This window comes from Erithacus rubecula, assembly GCF_903797595.1.
Source record: "Erithacus rubecula genome assembly, chromosome: 22".
NCBI classification, from domain to species: Eukaryota; Metazoa; Chordata; class Aves; order Passeriformes; family Muscicapidae; genus Erithacus; species Erithacus rubecula.
This window is the reverse complement of record NC_136674.1, coordinates 2,553,106-2,578,838: the sequence shown is the minus strand read 5'-3', so window position 1 is coordinate 2,578,838 and position 25,733 is coordinate 2,553,106. Positions and strand designations below refer to the sequence as shown.

Here is a 25,733-nt window from a genome sequence, read left to right as displayed (position 1 = left end):
GAACACACCCATTCTGGCTCTTAAAAAACCAAATCCAGGTCAGCAGGGACTTAGTGGTGAAACACAGCAGCACCTGCTGAACTTCAGTGGTGAAACACAGCAGCACCTGCTGAACTTCAGTGGTGAAACACAGCAGCACCTGCTGAACTTCAGGCATTTTGCTGCGTGCTTTCCCAGGTGAGGAGGAGTAAGAAGCTGTTGTGTGTTGCAGGCCAGCCCCAGCTGATGCTGACAGCAGGACCCAGCGTGGCAGTTCCCCCACAGGCACCTTTTGGCTACGGCTACACGGCCCCTCCCTACGGGCAGCCCCAGCCCGGCTTCGGCTACAGCATGTGAGGTGCAGCACAAGTCAGGCTGGAGCAGCAACTTTTCTTACTGAAACTCCACCGTCCCTCCCCGCTTTAACTCATAACAGGGAAAAGCAAAGAGTTCTGCCTCGTGTTCTCGTAACCTTTATTTCATGAAGGACTGTTTTTTCTAGCTCAAACGATTGGATCACTTCTGTTAAATCTTTTTTTCACATTCCATGTCATTTAGACTTTTACTTTCAGAAGGGGAATAGTTTAAACGACTTTGTTCAAGTGGGCTTTTGCAGGACTGCTTATTACCATTAAGTCTATTGTGAAGATTCTGATTTGCACTCTATAGTGTTACACTCTAATATTGAATCTTAAGTTCATTGTATGTGAGCAGCTTACGGTATGTACTGTCTATTCTAAATGCATTTAAATCTCACTGTATATTTGGAGAAAGCTAAAGCCAAGATACTTGTATTTGACCTTGCAAGACTGCTGACAAGAGACAACACTAATCAGCATATCCTCCCTGGGTTGGATTGCATAGCTCTAAAAGAATTTAAAATGCGTACAGACAACCTTGCCTGACTTAAAATGAGTAAAAGTTTTGGGTTTTGTTTTGTTTTCTTTTTTTCCCTTAACCTATGCAGGTTTTTCCAGTTATGCATATAGAAAATGATAGTGTCTTTTTGCTCACTCCATATGTAACAGATGACCTTACGTTGTGCTGTATCCTGTGCTTTTGTGGGACATTCCATTCAGGAACAGAGCACCATGATTCCAATCTGTGTATTTACTAACCCTGCCCTGAGGTTTGTGTATGTTGGATATTGTGGTGTTTTAGATCACTGTTTTGAGTGTACAGAAGAGAGAATTCAAGCATATTGCTGTTCAGTTTTGTTTGTGCAATTTGAAATTACGCAATTTAAAAATAAATTACTGGACTGTGGACATGCTGCATAGTGGTAGCTTCACTTTACTGTCTTCAAAAAAAGGACCTTTGGACTCAAACCAAGTATTCAGTGCTGGTCGTGTGGGGCAATGCAGGTGTGTGCAGCCAAGGGTCTGAGGGGCCAGCAGCAGAGCAGCAATGGGGACCAGTAGTGGGGTCTTGCACTGAGGGGGCAATACAGGAAAATATGTAATGCTTTTTCTAGAGAAAGATTATGCCAGAGAGAAGAAAATAGCACTTTTCACCAGTTGGCTGCACTGTGGTCAACTCCAGCATATTTGACCAGATGATACATTAGGATTGTAGTAGGGTGTGCCAGTTCAATTGAGATCATGTTCTAGGTATGTAAATTGCCTTAAACATATTTAGCTTCAAATAAAATTGACTTAAATGTTTCTCTATGAATACTGTCATATTTGAGTGTAACGAGTCTGACAGCAAGGGGCAGATTTCCAAGAGCTTTAGGAGCTCCTGTCTCTTTACCAGGAGCCACACTGGGCATCAGGATCCAGATCCCTCTTCCTCCTGTGAGCTCCACAGCTGTGCTGTGATCCTGGGGCTGGGCACTGCAGCACTTCCATGGAATGGGGGCTGCCAAGGGCTCACCTGCCCCAGGCTCTCTGTGCTTAGCAGGGTGGAGCACAAGCCAGCAGTGAGTCTCCAAAAAAGGATTATGAGGTGCAGTATAAAAACATTCCCATCCTCTGTGTTTATTGGCATTTCAGCCCCTCTGCCATTCCCTCTGTGGATGGCTGGAGACGGAGATCAATCCTGTTCCCTCTCCTACAAACTCTTCACAACACTTAGCTGAAACATGTGGCTGAGAGGTTGGCAAAGGTGCTTAACAGCAGAACTCTCACAAACTGTACAAGTAGAATTTACTGGAACCCCCAAGGTGCTCAGAACTGTGCACTAATATTCCTTCAACCCAGGAGTGCCTGTTAATCCCAAGAAAACCAGGATTTAAGTCTGTCCCTGAGTGCCCAGTCGTTTACATGGAGGGTAACTCCCCACACCTTGGTTTAACTGCACATTTTTGCACATGTAGGAGCTGCACAGACCCCTCCAGAGGGAAGCTCAGCTTACAGCTGCTCCCCACAATTGTTTACTGGTCCGGGCTGCAAATCCAGTTGAACTGGTCAGCCTGGGAGCAATTACAAGTTGTTGCAGCAGTTTGGGCAGGAAGTTGGCTACAGTTACCCCCAACTCCAGTTCTGAACAGCTTCAGCAGCTGAGCCTTTCTGAATTAAAGAATGTATTCACTACAAAAAACAGGCAGAAAGAGGAAACTTACATTATCAACCAATGTGCAAAATTCTCAACCACCTGCAGGAGTTGGAAATTTAATGGGTTTCTTGTGCCAGCTCTGCTTTCCTCAACTGCCCTCAGCCTAGAACTTTCTTTCCTGCTTTTGAACACAAGCTAGAGAGACTCACTACTTACACATTTAGATCTTACAAAACTTGCTTATTTTATTAACACTGAGGGAAAATATGGAAAAAAACCGTCCACCTTGCATTTTTATCCCTTCAGTACTGACATACATGAACACATCCAGGTCTTTCTGGTACCAGTTTAAAAGAGTTTAAGGTGACCAGAAACTTTATCTATGACATCAGCTGGCCCTGGTCCGATCCCAAGGACAGTCCTGGAGCCTGGAGCTATCTGAGTACGCCCAGCATCCTGGATCAAGCTCACAGTCAGCCCCAGGCGCTTCGCCTCAGCCAGGAGCTGCACCAGAGTCTCTTCATCGGGAGCTTTGAGGACCACTTTAGGTTGTCCACAATATTCCCACTCCTTCAGGAGCTCGGGATTCCTTTTGTGAAGCTGCTTGTAGGCAGAGACGGCAGCGTGGGAGCACTGCGCTGCGACTTTGCCCTTGCCCATTTTCAGGTCGTTGCGGACGATCAGCACCAGCTTGAGCTCCCCGGACTCCCCCACGGTGTCGGCCTCGCCCCCCGGGCTGTTGGGAGGCTCGGGCATCACTCCAGCCCCAGGCTGCCTGCGCATCCTGCCCCGCAAGCCCCAGCCCAGGCACACGCCGCACACCACGCCGATGGCAACGCTCAGGAACCCGGGCTCAAACAGAGAAACCATGGCGGGGTTTGGAGACTGCCTCTGAAAAGGGACAAGACAGAATTTAATTGAGAGTTTCTCAGATTCTGAGAGTATTTTGTGTGCTCTCACCTGGCTTCCACTTGGTTATTTGAAGACAAAGAACATTTGTTAGAAATACAAAGGAACAGTTCCCAGACACGGCTTTGTGACTGCAAACACCTCACTAGTGATGGGCTTCGACTCAGCAAGCAGAGCTAAGATAAAATGGCAAATTATCATAGAATCATAGAATGATTTGTGTTGGAAAGGGCCTTTAAGTTCATCTGTTCCACCCTCTGCCTTGGGCAGGGACACCTTCCACTATCACAGATTTCTCTAAGCTCTGTCCAGCCTGGCCTTGGACACTTGCAGGGATGGGGCAGCCACAGCTGCTCTGGGCACCCTGTGCCAGGGCCTCACCCCCCTCACATGGAAAATATTATTCCTAATACCCAATCTAACCCTCCTCTCTGTCAATTTGAACCCATTCCCCCTGGTCCTGTCACCCCAATCTCTGTAAATAGTCTTGCCCCACCTCTATGTTCCCTTCACGTACCGAAGGCCACAATTAGATCACGCCGGAGCTTCTCTTCTCCAGGCTGAACACGCCCAATCCTCTCAGCTTTTCCTCATGTCAAAATTACACCTAGAAACGGGGAGAGCAACAGTGAATTGCTGGGGGGGGTTTTAAGCCAATACCCCAAGCGCAGCTGGGGAGCGGGGCCGCCTCCAGCTCCACTGCGGCCCCTCAGCCCGAGCGCACACGGAGGGCACAGACCGAGGGGGCAGCGCAGCGTGCGGGACCCGCAGCCCTCACGGGGAGCATGAGGGGGCCATGAAGGAGCCATGAAGGAGCATCCCCCTCAGCACACTCACCCGCCGCTCCCGCTCCGCCGTGCCCGCCCGGAGGTGACGGGGCCGCGGCGCTCGGGAAGTGACGGAGCCCGGGGCGGGCACCGGGGCGTGTTGTGCCGGGCCCAGTTCCGCGTTGTGCCGGGCCCAGCGGAGCTGCTGCGGCGTGGTGAGTGCGGGGCCGGGCTCGGGGCTGTCCCGGCGGGCGGGGGTCTCATCACCGGCCCCTCAGCGCTGCCCATCGCCCCTCAGCGAGATCCCTCAGCGCTGCCCATCGCCCCTCAGCCCCGCTCCCCTCACGGCTCTGAGGGGACGGCGGCAGGAGGGGACCCCCGGCGCTGTGGGAGCCGAGGGGCGGCCGGGACGCTGTGGGGGATCAGGGTGGGAGGGGAGGCTGCTGCCTTCAGGGCGAGCAAGGAGCCGCTGCCATCTCACCCCGCTGGAGAGCGGCTTTGCTCTTCCACAGCTCCGGGCAGGGTGGGATAGACTCGCCCTGCTGCGGCCCGAGGGACGGTGCCTGATGACACAGGGAGAAATCCCTCCTTCTCCCCGGGGAGAGGCAGATCCCCCATGGTTTTCTCTGCTTTTCCACTGTGCTTTCCCGGCTGGGTGCTCCCTGCCTCCCCATGGGCTGCCTGGGGCTTGTGGCTGTGAGGCCCAAATCCACGGCAGCATTTCTGCTGGCTGGGGTTAAACACCTTTTATTCTGGCTTTTTTTTCTCTAGCCAATGTCATCTGGTGTTTACAGGAGATGATAAAGCAGCAAGGTCCCCGTTTTATTGCGGTTTTGCCTCTCGGGCGCTTGGCAGGTCATGTAGGTGACCTGAGGGAAGGGGCGCTAAGTGCGTTTGATAGCAGCTATTATCTCTAAAGTGCTGTGAATCCAGGTTATCCCCTTTCCACAGCACCTATGGCATTTCTTCAGGGTTTTCTCCTGCCCTTGTTTTCTCTGCTCTGTGCTTACCAACAAGTGGGTATCCTGGTTTAGTTAATGGTGACAGTGTGGGTTGAGGTGCAGAAAGTGTGGTGTTATTTTTTTTTTCATGCTTTGGACCACATGCGTTGTGTTTGGGCAGTGGATTTTGGTGCTGTTTTGCAGGAATTCTGCTCTTTTAGAGCTTATTTCACCTCAGTTTGATGGTGGGTTCTTCTGCTTCATAACATCTTATGGTAACACACATCAGCTCTTAATACATTAATTTTCACTTTGAAACAGTCTTTGTTATGTCAGTCCTCCTTCTTCCAATCCATTATTTCTGGATAGACTTTCTTTTATTCCTTCTGGGATAAGTGAGAGTTGTAACAATGGCTTCATCCCCTGTTTTCAGGTGAGGGTTTCAAAAGCCATTTTCCAGTTGTGCAATGAGAGGTGAGCTCTCTTTATTAGTCTGAGCTTTGTTTCTTGTCCTGCTGAGCTGCTGAAACCAGGGGTGTTTGTAATTGCTGTGGGGAATGTAGGAGGAGACTCAGTAGCTTTCAAGTGGGTGGCAGCAATGAGGAAGGTGAGTCGGCTGTAACTCTTTCCACCTTAAAGCTTTTTTTCTAAGTTGTTGTCTTGGAATTCCTTCTGAATGTCACAACTGCCTCTGGTGAACAGCTCTCCTTAGGGTGATCTGTGCCACTAATGCGTCCTTGGAGATTTTCTTTCTTAAAAAACTGTGCTTAAAACAAAAAAAAAAACACCCCTGTAATTCCTGATGTATTGTGATGGGAGGCAGAGTAATCTGCAGGTTGGAACTTTAACTTCTCTTCCTTGTGGACAAGTGTGAGCTGGGTGGACTTTGCTATTCCCTGAGGACGAAGGGCACAGCCTTGAAGGTGTTGCAACACTGAGCTTTTTGTACCAGCTTCAAACAGTCATGGGACAGCACCAAAACCACCAAACTTGGCTGGATTTGGTGCTGCTTGGAGCAGAGAGGGCCAGGAGATGTTATTGGTGAGGCAGGCAGTTGTTCAGGGCATTTCAAGTTTATTAAAAGGATATTTTTCTTTCTCCCAGGGCTCAGAATTGGCCTCTGTGAGCCTTTTCTGGGCAGTGTGTCCTCACTGGATGGCCAAGTGTGAAATCTGAATTGGCTCCACTTAGAGACTGTTCCTGTGAAAAGCAGAATTTATCTCAGGAGCTGCTTTCAGCCACCCTGGGCTTTGTCAGGTCCTTGTGTTCATCCCTTTTCATCTGTGCTGTGCCTCCTCTGCATATCCTCTTATCCCTGGGTCTCACCTTTTCATCTATTTATTGCACAGCATCTCTACTGCTTCATTACAGCACCTGATTCTGCTGCTGCATGTAATCAAAATTCATGTTTCACCAGAAAAAAAAAAATACACCAAAAAGATCAGTTTAATATATGTGGCTTTAATGGCAGGGACAGAACTTTCAGTTAACTCAGAAGAAATTGCATGGCATCCCTGAAGCTCATGTCACAATAGTCTTTCCTAAAAGGCATCCCAAAGTATTTTTGAAAAAAATTGGAATTTTAACTCTAAATTCTAAGATGATTTATTTGGGTAGGAATTGGAAAATAGGTCTGGTGTACAGAGGCATAACCCACAAAATGGAAACCTGTGGTCTTTAACTGAATTACTTCTCCTTTGAGGAACTGAACTATTTTAGTTAGGAAAACATTTTTAGTGTGGGAATAAATGCACTCATATCAAAATAACCCATTATAGCTAAATCTGTGGAGATTTGGAACATCTTTCAGATGTGGCCTCATTTATTTTAATTGAACGCTTCCCAGGAGTGCTGAAGGACTGGGAAAAAAAAAAAAAAAGAGCAGTTAATTTTTCTGTTTTCTGTCATCTTCAGGAAAGTCATTAACCTCCAAGTGAGGGGCTGTGTCACTGCAGTGTCACATGAACAGTGTTCCCTTGCTCTGTAGGGGCAGCAGCTCTGCAAGAGGAGTCGCTTTGGGCTCGAGTGCTGCAGAGCTCAAGACCTGGTTGGGCTCTTCCACTGCCTTCAGATCCTGGAGAAGTGGTGAGAGGGGATAACTGTGAGGAGCTGGAAGGGGTAGGTAATGTTTCACTTGCAAACTGATCCCATCCTTCACCTGAATGTGCTCTGTGCCAGACAGTCTTTGGCTTTCGAGGGAAAGTGCTCTCCAAGCTGCTCCTTTGCCAGGGAATTGTCACTTATTCTCTCTGCAGAGCATGTGATGGCTGGAAAAAACCCCTCTCACAGATGTGCAGCACTGTCTGGATTAGTACAATTCTTTATCCACCTGGAAAAGCTGGATTTTAATCCTTTTTTCTCCTTATTGTTACTGGATAACAGGGGTGTAGAAGAAGAAGGAATATCAGAAAAGTTGAGGAGAAAGAAGCAGCAGGATGGGAACATTTGGCTTTAAATGCAGGGAATAACTGGAAATGATGTGTTGCTGAGGTGGCTGAGGGAAACAACAAAATGCTTCAAGCTCTGACTCTGGTTCTGGGAGCTGTGTGAGCAGGAACTGATGGAGATGAGAGTCAGGGCTCTTTCAGTAAGAAGTGGTAAGAATTAGTGATTCAAACAGTATCTGGGAGAACAGTGAGATATGAAATCAGCTTCCTTGTTGTTCCAGCACACTGGAAATGAATCCTCCAAAAATCCTGAGTACAGAACATGAGTCCACATTGTGCTTCTCCAGCTGAGAGTGCAGACACCCAAGTGCCTTGTCCAAAACTGGTTCCTTTTGCATAAGAGCACCCAACACTTGGGTGCTTCCACAGCCTCCCCAGAGCTCCAGAGAAGACTTTTGTCCTTTTCTTTGATTACAGATCTGCAGTGCTCAATTTTGTTGTGTTCTCATGCTCTGATAGCTTCTTTTCCTTTGTCTCACTTATGCTGTGAAGTGCCAGTCACAGTCACCAAAACCCTTTTTGTTGATCAATTTGCATTTTTGACTAGCATTAATTGTCTTTTTATGCTTCATGTTTTGGGATGCACTAAAGCTCAGTGGTGTATTGTGAGCTCTTAGTTCAGCCCTACAAAGCAGTTCTTGTGTGAGCACAGTTCTGACAAATGATCTAAGCCACCCTGATACAAAAACTGGCCACAGTTGTTTTCCTTGCTCTTTTAAATAGTTTATTTTTATGTTTGCTGCTAAGTACTCCATGTAGTAGGCAAATTTATTTTTAGAGATGAGCTCTGTGTCTTTCCCAGCATCTGTCAGAAGTGAATTTCTGTTTAGCAGATGGAATTTAACTTCCTGTGGTGAGCTGTCATGGATTGGGTGTAGATTTGAGAATATGGAGTGAGTTAATGAAGGAGAACTCCATTTTGGGGCAGACTCCCACTGCAGTTAATCCCTGTGGGGAGGCATTAGTGCAGGACTAGTGGTTCTGATGGGCATCAAGCAGCACAGCAGATCAAGGATCTGTGCATCCTCCAGTCCCTTTGCTAAGATGCTTTAAGTATAATTAGGCTTGGGTAAACCAGGGAGGTTCTTTTCTGGAACCAGGAAGGGTTTGCAGCCCCTCAGCCCTGCCATGGGACAGGTATCCAATCTCCAGGTCAGCTGTGTTTTTAAATAGGAATTTTTAAAGCTTTCTTGCAGAATGGTTGAACTTTAAGACCTTCTTGACAAGTATTTGTCCTACAGAAGGATTATTTATCTGCTTCAGTGCAAACATACTTGAGGTGGTGTTATGCAAAGCTAATCCTGGATTAGTGCCTTTCCAAGCAGACAGGGTAAAAGTGGCTCTGGCAGTTGAGCTCCTGAAAAAAAACCTGTCATGCCTTGAGAGCAGGACACCTGAGAACCCCAGAGCTGCAGGAGTTTTGTGGATTGCACTGGAATTCAGTGCATCATCAAACATGGAGAGCAGTTGGCATTGCACTAAATGAACTTCCTTGGAGTGTAATTAAGCAGAGAGCAGAGACCAAACCAATAAAAACTTCCATTTTGAAGGCTAGATTTGCACATGTGAAAAAAGACAGATTTCAAAATAAGGAATGTTGTAGCTTTCATTGAAATTGGCTTTTTTTTTTTTTTTTCCTAATCTTTGCTATATTTAAGTCAACAAAATGTGACTTAAGTTCCCTAAGCCAGAACACTTTTTTTAGTGTTGCTGTGTGTGCTCAACAGCTCTGGATGGCTTTTGCTTCCTAAGCAGCTTTCTGGGAACATCAGGCTTGCTCTGTGTGGGTGTGTAATTTAAATATTGCCCTCTGCAGTTTGAGCTCTGTGTGTGCAAATTCATGTGGTGTGTACATTGTAGATGTTCATAAATACTTATTTAAATATATATATAAAAATAAGCACAACTGAGTGCAGTCAGAAACAAAATTCACTATCCACCTGTCCTGATGGAATGAAAGGGTGGCTGAACATTTGATCCTGGTTTTGCCATAGCAACTGTGCTGTTAACCTCAGCTGAGGACTGGGGCAGCTCCAGGGTGTCAGGCTGCTCTGAACTCACCTGGGGAGAGGGAGAGCTTCACATTTCCCTGGGGTTTGAGCAGCCCTTGGGTTGCAGGTGATGCTGTGGAGCTCCCACTGCAGCAGCTCAGCCTCTTGTCCTTGGCTGACTCTGGAGCCCTTGGCATTTTTCACTTTCTGCAAAGGTGTTTTGTTCATTTTTTAGGTGGTTTGGGTATTCTGGGGTTTGTGTTGCATGTTACAGCTTTTACTCACTGCATGAGATGAGTTTCTGCTGCCTTGTTTCACCAGACAGATTTCTGTTTCTGCACATTTTGTGTCAGGGGGAGGTGTTGGAGAAAGAACTCCTTCCTGAGACCTCAGTGCTTTTGACTACTAGATTTTAACTAAAGCCTTTAATAATTAGATTCTAGCTAGCACTTTTATCTGTACTGCAAGTAGTGCACAAGGCTTGTACCTGTTTAGAAAAGCACCTGTCTAAAACTGACTTGTGAGACCCTGAAAATATCAAATACAGCATCTGAAATCTTTGAACATTTTCTTTAAAAAACTGATAGAATCATTGCAGTCTGAATCCAAGGGGTGATCTCACTCATGTTTACCAAACCTGAGTTGCTGCTTGGCTCTTAAGCCTAACATAAATCAATGGGGAAGTATTTTTTTCTGTAGAACTTTAATTTCTTCCACTGAGCAGTTTTATATAACCTGTCATTTTAATATTGCACCACTTTCCAACAAAAGCAACGTATCAAGAGCTCTAAATCAAGTGTACTTACAGGGAGAAATACAATGCAAATAAAATGCTTTAGCTTTGTGGGACTCTCTTTTCCAAATAAAACTCTAGAAACTGGTTTAAGATTCAAGAGAGGTTTTTGAAACAAGGAATCTGACTGGTTATTCTCTTTGTGTTTGCATAAGAACTGTCAGCTGTTCAGGTTTGGGATTTTTTAAAGAAAAAAAAAAAAGGCAGCTCTTGCAACACTGTGGTTTGTGCTGGCTCCCACTTCTTGCATTATTTACTCTCCTGGATAAGGAGAGCCACATCTGTTCTTTTGGGGTTTTGTTTTAGGGCTGATCTCTCTAGAGGGAGGCTAAAGCAGCAAGAGCATGGACAGTGTCAGCAGAGCTTCCATCAGGGAGCTCCTGTCCTCTGAAGAGTTTGCCTTTTGTGCTTCAGAGGTAGCAGGCTGTGCAGGAGCTGCAGTTCTGTGTCTTGGTTACCACACTCAGGGCTAATCTTTCAGCCAGGGAGGTTTTTGACATGGTAACAACCTGCAAAGTGCAGGATGAGGAGCACACCTGGAGCAGCAATCCCAGGATGGGAGTGAGGTTTGTATGAAGCTCTGCTGCTCCTGGAGCCCAAACAGTGGGATGGGTGGTGGAAGGGGTTTGTTTAATGAGCTTTTGTTCAGCTGTTAGCAGTGAGGGAGTTTTGGCATTTGAGTGAAAAATTTAGAATTATGTAGGTGGAAATGTTTTAATCTTTGTCACTGTGAGGATTGAATCACTTTCTCCTGTTTGGTGGTGGAATGCAGGATGAGTGTGAGCTGGGTTTGGAGAGCTGCTGGGTGTTTGTATCCTTAGACTCCTGACCAGAACCACACCTTGTCCTCTTTGGGTTTCTCCTGCTCTTAGATCCCCAGAGGAGACTGATCTATGAAATGGCAGAGAATGGCACAGACTGTGACCAGAGGCGCATAAAAATGAGCAAAGAGCAGCACAATGGGAACTTCACAGGTAGGTGGAAAATCACTTTGTGTTCTCAGCAGGCCTGTGTGGGGTGTAAAACAGCACAGGATTGAAAAGAAATTGATTTTGGCTCTCTGGGGAGGCCAGGCTGGGTGCAGCCACCTGGCCTGGTGAGTGGCAGCTCTGCCCATCCAGGGGGTGCACTGAGCTGGGCTCTAAGGCCCTTCCCACCCAGACCATTCTGGGATCCTGTGAATTTATGCAAAGGGCCCTGCTGCCTGAATCAGTCTTAGAGACCTCAGTCAGCTCTGACCATGAAGGATTTAGGATTTCAAAGCCATGAAATAGATTCATGTATTTCCATTCACATTTCTCTTACACTCTTTTCCCTTTCCAAAATTCTTGATCTGTGGTTCACATACATTAAAATCCCACAAAGCTGACCTGGGTACTAACAGTGGCTACAACAACAGTAACAAAAAAACCCTAAAAAGTTAAACTCTATTGGCAAATGTGTGGCTGTGGAAGTCAGGCTGTACAACCCCACCCTTTGGCACTGGAAAGTCAGTTCTTGGTAATAAAAATCTGTTTTACACTGGGACAGATCCAGTTATTAGTCTCCCAATTTTTAGCTGTTCTGTTGAAATTCAGTGTCACTATAATTTATTGGTTTCAGTGATAAATTACCAACAAAACATTTTTAACTACTTCACCTCCTGCTTCTCCTCTGTTTTTTTCCTACTGTATGTCTGAGGTAATCTGGGGTTAATTTTTAGAACTCATGAAAAATAACCTGAAAACAGTTAATGAAGATTTTTGTGTCACTGTCTAATCCGTGCTGTGTAGTAAAGCATGGAAATTTTAATCATCTTTGTTTGTTTCCTGTCAGCTTTGAATGTGCCAGTTCCATATTTAATTAAGTTTTGTAATCAAGTGATTTCTCAAGTTGTGTGTAGTCTTACACCATTGTCTTTTACGACCTTTTAGTAAAAACAAGGTCATAAAAACAAGGTTCAAGCATTTTTATTGCACATATTAAACAAAAAAGATTAACTGCATGTTTGTATGTATGGAACAAATTAAAGCCTTTTACTTAAAGACTTAAATCATTCTGTAACTCTGAGGGAATGTGGATGTTCTTCAGTATTGGCCAGAGTTTCTATTAGTTCATCTTAAGCAAGTGATTTTACAGCTAAGGAATACAAAATTAAGTGGGCTGGGTGACTAATGAGACCTGCAATTTTTATGTAAATATCAGCATCTGATAAGGCAAAATGTTTCAATTACTGGAGTAAGACTGAAATAATTCATCTTGGGTTACAATATGCTGGAGATCAGATAATATTAATATTTTAAATGCAACAGCTTTTTAAAAATGTAAATTGTATTATTACAATGCAAAATAGAATACATGTGTTGTGACTGTGTAGTAAGTGATATTTAAACAAGTTTGGTGTCTCTTTGGATACAAGTGTATTTTTTCATTGTTTACTGATATTATTTTTGAAATCTTATTCCAGATTTCCTTTTCTTTAAAAGTTTAAAAATTATTACAACTTTTGAACAAGCCATTCTCCTCCAAAAAACCAACTCGGGTTTGGGGTTTTATTCATCTTATTGTGAGCACAAAGTAACACCTTGGTTAGAAAAGCCTTTTTTGTGAGCAGGACCTGGCTGGGTGTGAGCTCAGTCCCAAGCAGGGCTGGCTCCAAAATCAGCTCCTTTGCACAGGAGGAGTTTGGGAGGAGCTGGGAGGGCAGGTGCTGCTCTCCAGTTACACCCTGGCTGAGGGGGAGAAGGAGCATGTGTAATTCCATCCTCTGCAGGCAGGAATAGCTCTGCTGGGAAAGAACCAGCTCAGAATTTCAGAGGGAAATGTCCCTGCAGCAGGTGCTCAGGTCAGTTTGTTTTGGGGTGCCAGCCTGGGCACTCTGGGAACAAACCACTGCATTCCCTGGATGTCACCTCACCAGCAAATGCTTTGGGATTGGGAGAAAACATGACAGAGAGCTCACAAATAGAAAAAAAACAAAAAGAAAATCTGTGTATTTTTGGGTGGGTAGCACCTAACCTGCCAGCCTGTGCTTTTACTTTTCTTTTTTAATTTTTTTTTCTTTCCATTTGCAGATTCCTCGATGTTGAGTGAGCGGAAGCGAAGGGAGCGAGAGGAGAGGTTGAACATTGTACTGTGGAAAAAGCCTCTTGTTACCTTGCAGTATTTTTGCCTGGAAACTCTAATAAACTTGAAGGAATGGACCATAAAGTAAAGATCATTTCTTTAACTTCTACTAAGCGTTCTGGGCAAACCCATGCTCTGATTCAGTAGGTCATTCTGACATCTCACTTTCCCTGATGATTCACAACTTGTAATTTTTTTTTTTTTTGCTAGAGAACGTGTATTTTTGTTCCTTAAAGATGGCTGCTGGAACATCCCACACTTGTAGCCTTGCTCTCAGACCTTCTGCCTAAATTACATAAGTGCAGCAAGGTGCTTGGGGGAGAAAATGGCAGAGTGCCTTTCTGAAGAGTTGAATATTGCAATTTCAGAGTGGGACAGGCAAAGGGATGTTGTGTTATGGCTGCAGTGTTAAGCACTGACCTAATGCAGGTGCTGGTATCACTGAGTAATCTTCAAATAGCTCAGCCAGGGCAGAGGTCAGGGTTCTGTGGAGCTTGCAGGGATGTTTATGACCCTGTAAATGAAGCTCATTTGCTGCTTATACAGCAGGAAATGATTTGTTAAAGCACTTTCCCTGAGTGTTATTTTCACACTGGATAAAACCAGCTTTTATTCCAGTGAGAGAATTTGTGAGGAGCAGTCCTGCCATTCCCTGCTAGTGCTGAAATGCAGAGCCAGTTCTTAAGGCACAAGGCCTGGGGCTTTAGGCTGCCAAAACATGAGTACAGTTTGCAATGGAATTGCCAAGAGCAGCAGCCATCCAGTGCTTGTGCTGGTAGCTGGGCTCTGTAAAGTGAGTTTACAGAGCTTGTCCCAGTCAGGAGGAGGATCTGATGTCACCTTGGGTGACTCCAGCTGTTGGGCTGCTCCTCTGCAGCCTGAGCTGAGCCTGCTCCTCAGGGCTTTGCTCACTCCCCCTCTGGGCTAGGCTGGAGGTGCTGGCAGTTCAGACTGACTGAATGAAACTCCTGTTTCCCATTTTCTTTTGAAATTATTTGCATGAAAAATGCCAGGTTCCCTTCTACACCCCTAAAAAATCAAACCCCCCAAGCCTATTTCTTTCAGCTACCATTAGGAATTGTATCTGAGAACTGTTTTACTGGGTCTGACATCTGTAATATCTGACAATCTCCAACCATTTATTTAAACTAAGCAAAAAAAAACATTTGAGGATTTATTTTAAGACCTCAAATCTTATTTGGCTTCCTAGACATCCAATTCTGTTACAGATAGCACTTGCACATTCAGTTGTCTGGCACTCCCCTGACAGAATCTTTACAGAAAATAACCCTGACTATTACAAGCATTAAGTTGAGACCTCAGATTGACTCTTAATGATCTCCTGTGTTCCATTGCATAAATTGTGTTTTGAATGACAGTCATTTGAAAATTCAATTGTCATACTAATGTAAGCAGCACTAACTTTAATTTTAAAATATTTTGAGTGTTCTTTTCAGTTTGTTTAATATGAAATATTTGTGACTGTTTTCCTGTATTATGCCTCACATTTCTGTCTTTCTGTCTAAATAGATAAATTATGTTCATGGTTTGCTATTATAGTCTGGGAATTTTAAGTTATGCTAGGACTAGCTTTTTTATATATTATTAGGTGACAATATAATAGTGTTTTCTGGAAAATAATAAATGTATTTGCTAATCTGTGTGTGGCCACATACACATCAAGCAGAAAAAAAACCAGTAAAACAAAACATGCTCAAAATTATTTGGCAGCAAATTACTTGGAAAAATGCTTTTCTCCCTTTAGTCACCTAATGCTTCAGAGTTACCTAAAATACATTTATTAAATTTGGAGCTTAATTTTAATAGATAAGGGAAAACAAAATAATGTAAAGATTTGTTCCTGTGGCTGTCACTGTGGTTCTGCCCAGCAGCACTGTTGGAAATCTGAATTCCACCCAGCTCATCATGCCCAGGGCCAGTGCAGGGCTTTGCTCTGTGCTTGGCCACAGCTGCTGCTCAGGGCCTGGGTCTGACTCTTGGCTCCAGAAGCTGAATTGTTTTCAGCTTGTGTTTGTTTTCAGACAGTTACTTTGTTTTTCTTTATTCAAGAAAAAATAAAATAATGCGTGGCTGAACTTTGATCTCGCTTGACAGCGAAGTGAAGATTTTCCCCTAGAGAGTAAAGGCTGCCCAGATATTTCCTTGGGAGGTTTCCACTGCTGCCATTGTCCCTGCTGAGCACAGCCCCAGCCCCCAGAGGTAACTGAGTGGTTTGAAATGCACGTTTAATGGTGAAATCCCCAATGTTCCATTTGTGTTCAAGGTTGTGGCGGCGGCGAGGGGCGCTGGTGTGTGTGTTGCTGGCCCTGGCAGTGCTCACAGCCATGTACTACATCGAGGGGACACATCAGCAGGTACCACCTCTGCTTCCTGCCCCTCCCTTCCCTCTGCTGGCAATTGGATCAGCTCCATCAATTTAGGATGTAGCATTCCAGCTGCTCACTAATATTTTGTTTCTCAAGTCGTGACTGTTCTGTTGGGTGTGCATGGGTTGTGTTTCAGAGGTGGGGAGGGATGAGCTGTGCTGTTTCATCTGTTCTGTTGGATCTGGAGGTGTCTCATCTATCCCTGGGTGCTGCAGCACTCCTTCACAGCTGCTGTCAGCAAGATTTTAATAGATTTTAATAACTCCTGAGGGGAAATGTCACCCTGAGTCATGGCAGAGCTTTGTGTTCCCAAGGAATGATTCTTGTGTTTCTGTAGAAGGGGCTCCTGCCCAGCCAGAACAGGCACATATAGAGATATAAAATGGTTTCATGGTTCAGATTCTATTTCTGGTTCTGTGATGCTTCTCATTATTTGTTTAAAGATTTTGTGGAGTTTTGGTGAACACAAAGCCTGGTGCTTTTGCAGCACTGGGAGTGTTAGACATGGCTTAAACTTAGTGATGGTGCTGTCTGCACCTTTCCCTTCCCCATTTCTCTTGGAGTTTCAGATTTTTCTGGAGGACAGAGAGCCCTTTTAAAAACCAGTTCCAGCTGATGTTACAGCTCTGAAATGAGCAGGTTCCCAATTCCAGAGAACTTGCTACCATCCCTCCTGCTGTGGTTTGGCACTGCCTGAGGGATTTGCAGTTCTGGAACCCAAGTCCTGACTTGCCAGGTTTCCTTGAGCCTGCTGGGAGGAGACCTGATCCTCTGGGACTGCTGAGGGCAGTCTCACCCTCAGGTGACAGCAGCTCTCTGTTAAGGAGGTGTCACTTGGCATTTTCAGCATGTTTTGTGCCCTGGCAGCTTGGAGCCTGGATAAGAATGGTGTAAACTTCCCCTTGCTGCTTTTGGTCCATGGATGGTGTCAAGTAGTGTCCAGAATTTGCTGTGACTTTCCCACATCCCCTCATTTCTGGAGCAGCACACAACCAGCATCTTAATGTGTTCTTAAAAGTAACAAACCTGCTGCTCACTGCTCCAGGATAAAACATCCAACAGACTCATGGCAGTGCAGCTGATTTTATTCCTTTATTTAAACTGTTCAGACAATTCCCTGAGCTGTCTGGGCCCTACTTGACACTGTCTGGGAACTGCTCCTCATGAGCCTGTTCTGGATTTCAACCTCCTACTATTGAACCTGAATTTCCTTCTATCTCCTTGGAAACTTGCTGATTGCAAGATGTGGGGAGTTTTTCTTTTCAAAGTGCACTGTTTCCTCTACATGTCTGTGCTGTTAATGTAATAAATTCCAAATAGAAGTGTTTAAAAGTTGCTATAATCCAGATAAATGTCTGTGTTAGCTTGTAACTTAATTTTTCTCTCTTGGAGATATCAAAAAAATTTTTTTTTTCTTTTTTGTGACTTTCCTCACTCAGTATGTGCAGTACATGGAGAAGAAGTTCTTCTGGTGTGCCTACTGGGTAGGATTGGGCATTCTCTCCTCTGTTGGGCTTGGAACAGGTCTCCACACCTTTCTGCTCTACTTGGTAAGGATATTTCCACACCATGTCCTTTCTGAAATGAGTACTTTATTTGTTGCATATTTTAAAAGAGGTGAATAGATAATTTTCTGCAATTTCTAAACATCAAATACATCTAAAGTTGGTGCTCTGTTGAATGCTGTTCATGTTCTATTCTGTAGTTTGCAAGTTCTGTATTTGTTGAACTGTGGATATTGGCCTGCTGTTGGTTAATCCTCACATTGAAACAATGAGCCAAATCTGCAAGCTCTATCCTCTAATCTCCTCATTTAAATGAAGCCTGTTCTACTGTGTGCAGCTCAAGTGTTTCCATTTAAAATTTTTCAGAGTATTTTTTTTAGTAGCTTAAAATGATCATTTTTCTAACTGAAGCCACCAAAACAGGCAGCTGGTTTAAAGTTCAGCCTGTATTAATTTTGCTTTAAAAATAATAGCAAGAACAATGTTTTTCTATGAAGATAAAATATGAAAATTTGCATGATGTTGTTTATCTCAGCTTAGCTATGAAAGTCAGGGAAATGTTTGGGTGTGTTTTGCTTTTGGCCATTGGATTAGTTCCTGGGTTATGAAACCACTGTGCTGGATTCAAGAAAAGGATTCATGGCCACAAAATAATTAAAACCAGTTCATGCAACAAATGTCATCTTGTATTTGGAACAATTACAGATGTTTACTTTCAGAGCTGCTTTAATTATTAACAATAACACAGAAAGCACTACAAGAAACTCCTGCCTGTCCCCCCAGCAGGGCAGTGCCTGGGAGATGGAAAGGCTTGGGATGAGCAGCCTCAGATTTGCTCTGAGTGCAGCTTCTGTCCTAAAGATTGTGGAAGGAATTCCTGCTAAACAAAACCCAGTTTGTGCACTGAGCACTGTCAGACCACAGGCTACTCCAAGATGATTTTGGCACATGAAATCTTCCTAAGACAGCACCTCTTCTTTACTAAAAGGAGGTTGAACCTTTGTTTTTACTTTATATTTAAAAATCAAAGTTCTAAATTACTTCAGTGTAGGAAAATTAAATTCCATAATGAATCACTTTGATTATCCTATGGGAATATGAACCTTGTGGAGGTGCTTAGGCCATGACCTGAGCTGACACTGAAATAATTTATAGAAAATGCAACTTCTCAGTTGGTTTATCAATATAACTTATGTTGGGTGTTTGTATCAGTCTTCCAAAGATTGCAGGGATGTGTCACCCAGGAAAAGAAATTGAGTTTGATATTGTTGGGGAAGGTACTGATTTGGAACATAAAAGCAAAGGCATCACATAACTTTGTTAGGAGGGGGAATCAGACTGAATAGATGACACTGAGTAATTAGAAGGTGATTATAGAGTAAAATGTATTAAAAATGTAGCATCAACATGTAAACTGTAATACTAGAGGAGAAATGCTGCTTTGCTTTAAATGTATGAGGCAGATGAGCATGTTCCTATTTCACTGAGGGAATTCAGTGAGGACAGTGAGTGTGGGAACAACAAGAAACCAGGATTTGTTTCTCTTTTGTTTTTTTTCTCCTGAGCAAGAATTAGTGATTAGCATGTTCTGCTGAGGTCAATTAACACCTCCTGGGCACTGTCAGGGCACCTCATGGTTTACACCTCGGTGGAAGCCACACGGTTGTTGCCACTAGATGGCAGAGGGAGTGTAAGAACAGCAGCTCCTGGCCCTACCGAGCCCTGTTTGCTTTTTGAGTGGCTGAACTGTTAACATTCTTATCACTGCAGCTGTACCAGCAAGGTGTACATGGGATTTGTTATCACTGGAGTAAAACAGTGCTTGATACCTGCTCAGTGTGAGACAGAACAAGGAGTACTGACATGAGGCTGCTGCTGCAGCTTTTAGGGGTGAACTTTCACAGTGGTGTTCTGGATTTAACCCATCTGGAAACAATGCAATTAGAAGCTCCAGCTCTCAAAGGGAGGAGTTGTAACTATTTTGCTTTGTTATTTGTACAGCAATTCCCTCTAAAAGTAGAAATATGACACATTAATTGGGGCTCTCAATATTAACTTGTGCATCACCGTTGATCTACTTTTTATGTTCCATATACTTTAATTGCATTTCTTCATAATGGTAAAACTTATTCTTCTATTGACTCAAAGAAATGAAAAGTTACAAAACAAATCCTCCCCTGCTTTATTGCCTGGATTTGCTGGCAGTAGAGAATAGACCCAGTAAGTGCTTTCAAATTGCTTTTAATTAATTGCTCATTTTAAAGCTGCATGTACAGGGAGATTGTTGGGAATGCAATTACATGCAGGGAGAACAATGCCCTTGGGCCCACCCATGTGGTGCTGAGCTCTGCTGGGACTTGCAGCATTGTCTGTGCCACTGAGGGCACGTGGAGGAATTGATGGCATGTAGGCACCTGCTCAGGCTCCTCCAGCTGTCCCACAGGTGCATCTGCATTAAATCCACTGGATTATCCATTTACTGGATATGGCCATTCCCTAGCACTGGGCAGGCCCTGCAAGTGGTTATGCAATGGCTGCAGTACATGAATGGCTCTGATGTTTGCTTTCCCTGGCCTGCTTAGCTGTTTTTCCAGTGTTGAAAGCTGTCATTTGTCTGGATCCTTCAGAGCATCTCTCACCAGCTGCTTTTTGGAGCTGCATTCCAGTGCCAGGAGAGATCCTGGGGTTAGCTGAGAAGAGAGTGCTTGGAAACAGTTTGCTAAAAGTAGAATTTAAAGCAGCCTCAGCGTGGGAGGGGTGTTGCTGCCTCAGGATCATTTCAGTTCACATCTGCTTTGGGATTTTTTTGGTCACCAGTCCTTGGTGCTCGAGGGACAGATCGAGCTGTCACTTTGATACCAGGCTTTTAATTGCTGCTCCTGTGATTAGAGAACTTTCTAGATGTTAGAAAGGGCCTGAACATTATCTGATGTGTCAGTTCCTTTAATGCTGCTTCCTCAGTTGTTGCCAGCACTGGGTGTAAAATCTGACATGGCTTTTTGGGAAACAATTCTCGTGCTGCACTTGGCACTGAGCACAGAGCAGGTCTTCAGTGCAGGAGGAACAGGGATGCAAGCCACTCTTCCAAGAATCCTTTCCATTCTGACACTTTCAAAACAAGTCTGCTGGCTTATTTTCCTGAAGCCCATTAAAGGTTTTTTCACAAGTCTTCAAAAACAGCCCTTAAAAATAGTAATCATGATGTGGTTCTGTAGGAAATAAAACTATTATGATTAATGACTCTAAATACTGGTTTTAGCAGCACATGGCTTTTTCCTCTGTCCTGAGATGTTTTCTGTTGGTGGTAGATGAAAATATGAACAGCATGAATCACCTCATTACCAGCAGAGGATGGCTGAGGGTAACTCTGGAGGAATTTTTGGTGTTTGTACATCTCTGAAAGATCTTTGAAAATGAATGAATGAGTTGGTGGTGCCAGAGGGCTGAGGAGCAGGGGACAGTAGGTGGAGTGCTGGGCTGGGATCATGGGCTGAGCCATCCCCACCCAACACTCTGCCTCGTGCTTTGGTTTCACTTCAGCTCTGAAAAACGGATTGTCAAAGATATGGCCCAAAAAAATGTGCTTAAAATGGATTGTCAAAGATATGGCCCAAAAAAATGTGCTTAAAATGGATTGTCAAAGATGTGGCCCAAAAAAAATGTGCTTGAGTGTGTCCCCTGTCCCTGGGGATGTGAAATCCCTGAAAGGATGAATGGCACCAAATTCCTCACAGCTCAAAAGCTCAGGGTGAGCTCTGGCTGTTTGCATTGTTGGTGTTTTTGTTGCTTAAATGTGGATTTTTTTTGTGGCTGCTGGAGCCGAGGGGGCAACTGCAGAGGGGTTTGTGCTGGTGGCCTGGCCCTGGGTGAGCACAAACAGGAAATGTGAGCTACAATAGCAACGGCTGTGCCGAGGTCCAGCCCGGATATTTCAGCTGGAATATGTGAGTTTGTCAGGAATTCTTACAGGGCTGCTGGGCAGCAGAGTGGAAGAGGGCACAGCACAAAAAAAAAAAAAGTGCTTTTAAAGAGCAAAGAGAGTCAGAAAGGCAGTGCCCTTAGTGCCAGTGCTGCCCTGAGAGAGCCAGGCTGGCTCAGCATCTCACTTTCATTCTGAATTGCTTCCCCTCACCCAGGGTCACACTCTGGCCTCCACAAACAGTCACAGTTTGCAGCTGAAATGAGCCCTGTGTTGGCCCTGCCCAAACTGGTTTAGGTTAGAATTTGAAGATTTAAAAGCCAGACACTTGTGCAATAATGAGTCCATTATCTTGGGAAAAAAAAAAAAAAAAAAAAAAAAGATGTTGGTGGTGTAAATAATTTAAAAATAAACAAACCCACACAAATAAACGGTTTCCTGTCAGGACTACTGAAAGGTTTTTTAAGTCAAACCTAATTCCTTTTAGTTCTCTTCTTCCAGGAGCTGAGCTTGTAAAAGGACTCGATAAAAATTACTAAAGTCCTTCTTAAAAGAGAAACTCACAAAATAGGACTTACTCCACTTTTATGAAGTAGAGAGAATGATTTAGCAACCCACACAACTTACTCTCTCATTTTTTTCTCCATTTACTTCCTCGTGACTAACCCAGGAGTATTTTCATAGTAATTATCAGCTTCAGGAGAGGTTTTGCTCTTTCCACACAGATTGTTCAAAACTATTGTAAGTAACCCAGAACACGATGGTTGTGTGTGTAAAGGAGAAAATGAGGAACAAAGGCTGAGCTGCCTCAGCCAGGTGGGAGCTGCAGCAGTGCTCCTCTTCCCAGCCCTGAATTCTTTTTGTGAAGTGAGGTGTTCATTTCCAGCCTCACTGTTCTCCAATTCACACGTCAACTTGCAAGCCTAAAACAAAGGGAATAAAAAAGGGTTCTGTCTAATACCTGTGCTCACATTACTGCTATTGAATTGCTGAAGTGGTTGGAAGAAAAATACGTGGAGGGTGCAAAAGGCAGAAATTAATTCTAAAATAAGTTGAAATGGAGCCTGTTTGTGTGAGGGTCGTTTTTGTCTCTTACTCTGTCATTTGTTTCTTTCCTGTCTTTAAACTACTTCCTCCAGCTGTCCTGAGCTTTCTACAATGAACAGAAATATCCTGGAATATGTGAATCAACATAAAACTTTGTTAAAATATCACCTTTGTAATTATCTCATCAGAAATTCCTGCTCACATCCCACCTGGGCTCTGTTCTGCTTGAAACTGCAGGATTGCTATTAATAATGCACTGATGAACTGGGAGGGTCTGAATTAACTGGACACTGCTGCTAAATCAGTTGTGCAATCTGATTTTTCCTTAAACCTTCTGGTGGCTCGCTTGCATTTTAAAATTCTGAGATGAAAAGTGATGTTTTCAAAGGGAAAAAAGTTCATTTAAAGTCTTGGTCCCTCTAAGAGCTCCTGTTGTGTTGGATGCCTGTAGATGTGTACAGAGAGCAAACCCAGCACTGCTGGCTTAGGTCAGACTGTGCAAGAACAGTCCCGGGGTGATGGAGGAGTTAATGGGGTGATGGAGGAGTTAATGGGGTGATGGCTGCACCCTTTTCTTCCTCCTGAAGGTTGATGGACTTTACCTTTTAGAAGCTGACGCCCTGTTTTCATTATCTGCTCTCCACTTCCTCAACGTTTGTTCTGTCAGCTCTCTGCACTCACACGTTGTGCTTTCCCCTCGTTTGTCCCTTGGAGTTTCTACATTTTTTTGTTGGTTTTGTTTGTTTTTTTTTTTCTATGCACAGCCTGAACTTTATACCTTTCATGTCCTGCTTCCTGGAGCAGCTTGAAAATAACGATAATTGTGCAGAACAGTCTCTAATTGGAGATTCTAAAGCCAATCACCACTGCTGGTGGCAATTTGAATAGACACCGAGGTTTGTTCTTCAGAAATGAGTGGGTGGCTAGGGAAGGGCAAGGGGAGAACAGTGACAGAGCATTTATTATTTTATTAAAAATTTTCTGTCAGCAGCAGAAGATAAAGTTGAATTTTTGTAATTGTGCCTCCCCCTGTATGTGTTCCTATAGAAAGTAATGTAGGTAAAGCCTTAAAAAAAAAAAAAAAAATCTGCTTTTTATGTTACTCCTTAGAGCAGCACCATGGCCCTTCACACAGCCACTGGTGCCATGTGCTGCTCCCTCAGTGGCTCTTGTTTAGTCAAAATCAGAGTTTGTGGCCATCATTTGGAATTTCCATCAGCCCTGCACTACAGGGCAAGGCTTGGCTGAAGTGGGAATAGAAACTTAACCACAGCCATGTGAGTGTAAAATTAAAGCACAGCTTGAAGGGCTGTGAAGGTCTCCTCAACCCAGCCCTGAGCACTTGGTGGATGTTTGTGTCACTTGAGGATGCTCTAGGTGCAGGATCCTCCATTCCCCAGCCCCAGGTTCCAGCCAGCACCACATACCAGACGTTATAAAACCATGAGACATTTTAATCTGCTAACACAGACAGACAGACAAACTGCTCATATTTACCAGCCACCTCCAGCCCAAGCTTCTCCCTCTTAATCACACAGCAGTTCTCTCTGTGGCTGGTTGTCCACTGCTCTCAGAGATAAAAAGGATGCTGTGACTGTGGTGTGACTTTCTGGAGAGGTGTAATGACTTTGTGGATAAGTATGGGATGAGTCGTGGCCTGGGGCACCACTCAGAGGATGTTTCCCATGAGAAGCAAGCTTTTATTTTTCCAATTTATCTCCATCAGATACATCATGACGTGTTCCCCCCCTTGTGCAAAGGCTGAGTCTTGAACCCAGTGTGAAAAGCAGGGTATCCATGCAGGAAAACAGATTTTTAGTGCATTAAGTTCAGCAAGGAGTTCAGGGTAATATTTTTCTTGCTGGCAGACATATTACTTTTCTTTGAGAAACGTTTCTAAATTAAAGCCAGTCTAAAATTATGTCTTCCCCCAAAATAAAAGGTTAAAATTAGATGTGGTTGTTCTTGTATCACTTGAGCAGCCTGGCTGTTCTGTGAAGAGACATGTGAGAAACCAACACTTGATACAGGATTTGTTTGGAGCTTTAATTGACTTCCCAGTCCAGGTGCTCAGAATGATTAATAATGTGAAAATATGATTCATTTTTAATTGGATATTCACTCACTTTTCCTTATGGTAAAGCCTTTCTGCTGTAAGAATTATACAGATCAGCATGTTTTTAAGTATTTCAACTCTTGATTTTTTTTACATGTGGCTGCTGTCTCTTTCTACTTCCACAGATTAATTTCCAACCGTAATGTATAGATAAAAAGATTTTTACTTTCCAGAAATTTCATAATACATCACTTTAAGCAACTTATTTCAATGCCATTCCAGCTTGGGTGCCTTCAATCACTGGAATAAAACTCCTTTGAAGGCCTGTGAGTTCAAGAGTTCAAAATTACCTTCTCTGAGACATTGGGGTTGTGCAGACAGGAATTTCCAAACTCCCCTGAACTGCTGTTGCTAAGAAATAGATTTATGTTGAGTTCATCTCGATGAGCAAATCTTGTCTTGTTTGATTTGCAAATGGCACAGATATTTCTAACACATCACATTCCAGCCTGACCACAGGCTCCTGCTGGTCGTCAGCAGTGGCGAGCGAATGTTTCCCACCCCAGTCAGCAGAATGCTTCTCTATTTCTCCTCTGCTGGCCTTGGTTGGTGCCTCCTGCAGCTTAAAAGGGAAAAAAAAAGAGGCTGAGGGAAAGATAGTTGGTGTGGAGGATCTTACATGCCTTGAGTTTCAGTGATTTTTTTCCTGGTTTGGCAAGGATCAGCTCCAAATCAGCCAGGATTAGTGTTTGGTGGGGGTTGAAGCAGTTTTGTCCTTTCCAAAGGTGTAGAGCTGCAGTCACAGTCCAAGGGGGACATCTCAGAGAACTTCCCCAAGTGTTGAAACAAACTCAACTACTGCAGGGAGGCAAAACTCAGGGTTTCCTGTGGCCTCACACTGAGCAGGAGGAGGAGGAGAGGGTGGAGGAAGTGTTATTTGTGAAGAGGATTAGAAAACTGGATGGGAATTAATCCTCCTGCATGTGGAGTCAGGGTTTTCCAAAGGTGGCACCTCGAGCCTGTTTGGAGCTGGTTCCTGCTCCACTCTGAGTTAAACCATCACTAAATAAATAATGAACCCCCAATCCTCCTGCTCCTCCTCCCAGCCCTGTTCAGCCAAGTGTTGTTTGGGGTGCCCAGGCTTTGGGGAGCTCCAGAGGCAGATGTTGGGGTGCTGCTCTGAGCCTGGGGCAGTGGCCCTGTGACCCACAGGACACCTGGGCACAGGGGGGAACACGGGGCTGCTCAGCTTCCATCCCACCCTTCATCACTCTGAACCAACATTTGCATTTTAGTCCTCATTCCAGTTCAAATGTGGCTTCTGTGGCTTCCACCACTTGGATTTTTTTCCATTATAGAATTGTTTACATTGCTCTGGGAGAGTTCTGTTC

General features: G+C 44.2%; 3 protein-coding genes across 8 annotated transcripts in view; 2 read left to right on the top strand and 1 right to left on the bottom strand.

Moving 5' to 3' along the window:
• Window positions 1-1,247, top strand: part of CLTC (clathrin heavy chain) — a 29,483-nt gene extending 28,236 nt beyond the window's left edge. For both annotated transcript variants that reach the window (XM_079324728.1, XM_079324729.1), the window contains one exon: window positions 212-1,247. In XM_079324728.1, the coding sequence (XP_079180854.1) occupies window positions 212-336 (125 nt within the window). In that variant the 3' untranslated portion in view covers window positions 337-1,247. The remainder of the gene's footprint in view (window positions 1-211) is intronic.
• Window positions 1,248-2,687: 1,440 nt separating this feature from the next.
• On the bottom strand, window positions 2,688-4,039 carry PTRH2 (peptidyl-tRNA hydrolase 2). The gene is made up of 2 exons (XM_079324878.1): window positions 3,902-4,039; window positions 2,688-3,366 (listed from the first exon to the last, which is right to left on the bottom strand). The coding sequence occupies exon 2, from the start codon at window positions 3,343-3,345 to the stop codon at window positions 2,824-2,826; it is 522 nt and encodes a 173-aa protein (XP_079181004.1). The 5' UTR covers window positions 3,346-3,366; window positions 3,902-4,039; the 3' UTR covers window positions 2,688-2,823.
• Window positions 4,040-4,093: 54 nt separating this feature from the next.
• VMP1 (vacuole membrane protein 1) overlaps window positions 4,094-25,733 on the top strand; it is a 58,612-nt gene continuing 36,972 nt past the window's right edge. Inside the window, exons 1-6 of one of the 5 annotated variants that reach the window (XM_079324861.1) lie at window positions 4,303-4,366; window positions 7,080-7,210; window positions 11,196-11,297; window positions 13,377-13,512; window positions 15,713-15,803; window positions 17,255-17,365. In XM_079324861.1, coding sequence (XP_079180987.1) covers window positions 11,222-11,297; window positions 13,377-13,512; window positions 15,713-15,803; window positions 17,255-17,365 — 414 coding nt within the window. In that variant the 5' untranslated portion in view covers window positions 4,303-4,366; window positions 7,080-7,210; window positions 11,196-11,221. Of the gene's footprint in view, window positions 4,367-7,079; window positions 7,220-9,625; window positions 9,746-11,195; window positions 11,298-13,376; window positions 13,572-15,712; window positions 15,804-17,254; window positions 17,366-25,733 lie in introns of those variants that run through there. The other 4 variants (XM_079324860.1, XM_079324858.1, XM_079324862.1 and 1 more) reach the window with 4 other exon arrangements.

What these genes read in the sequence shown, in the direction of transcription:
- PTRH2 (XM_079324878.1), bottom strand. Translation starts at nt 3,345, where the DNA reads ATGGTTTCTCTGTTTGAGCCCGGGTTCCTGAGCGTTGCCATCGGCGTG.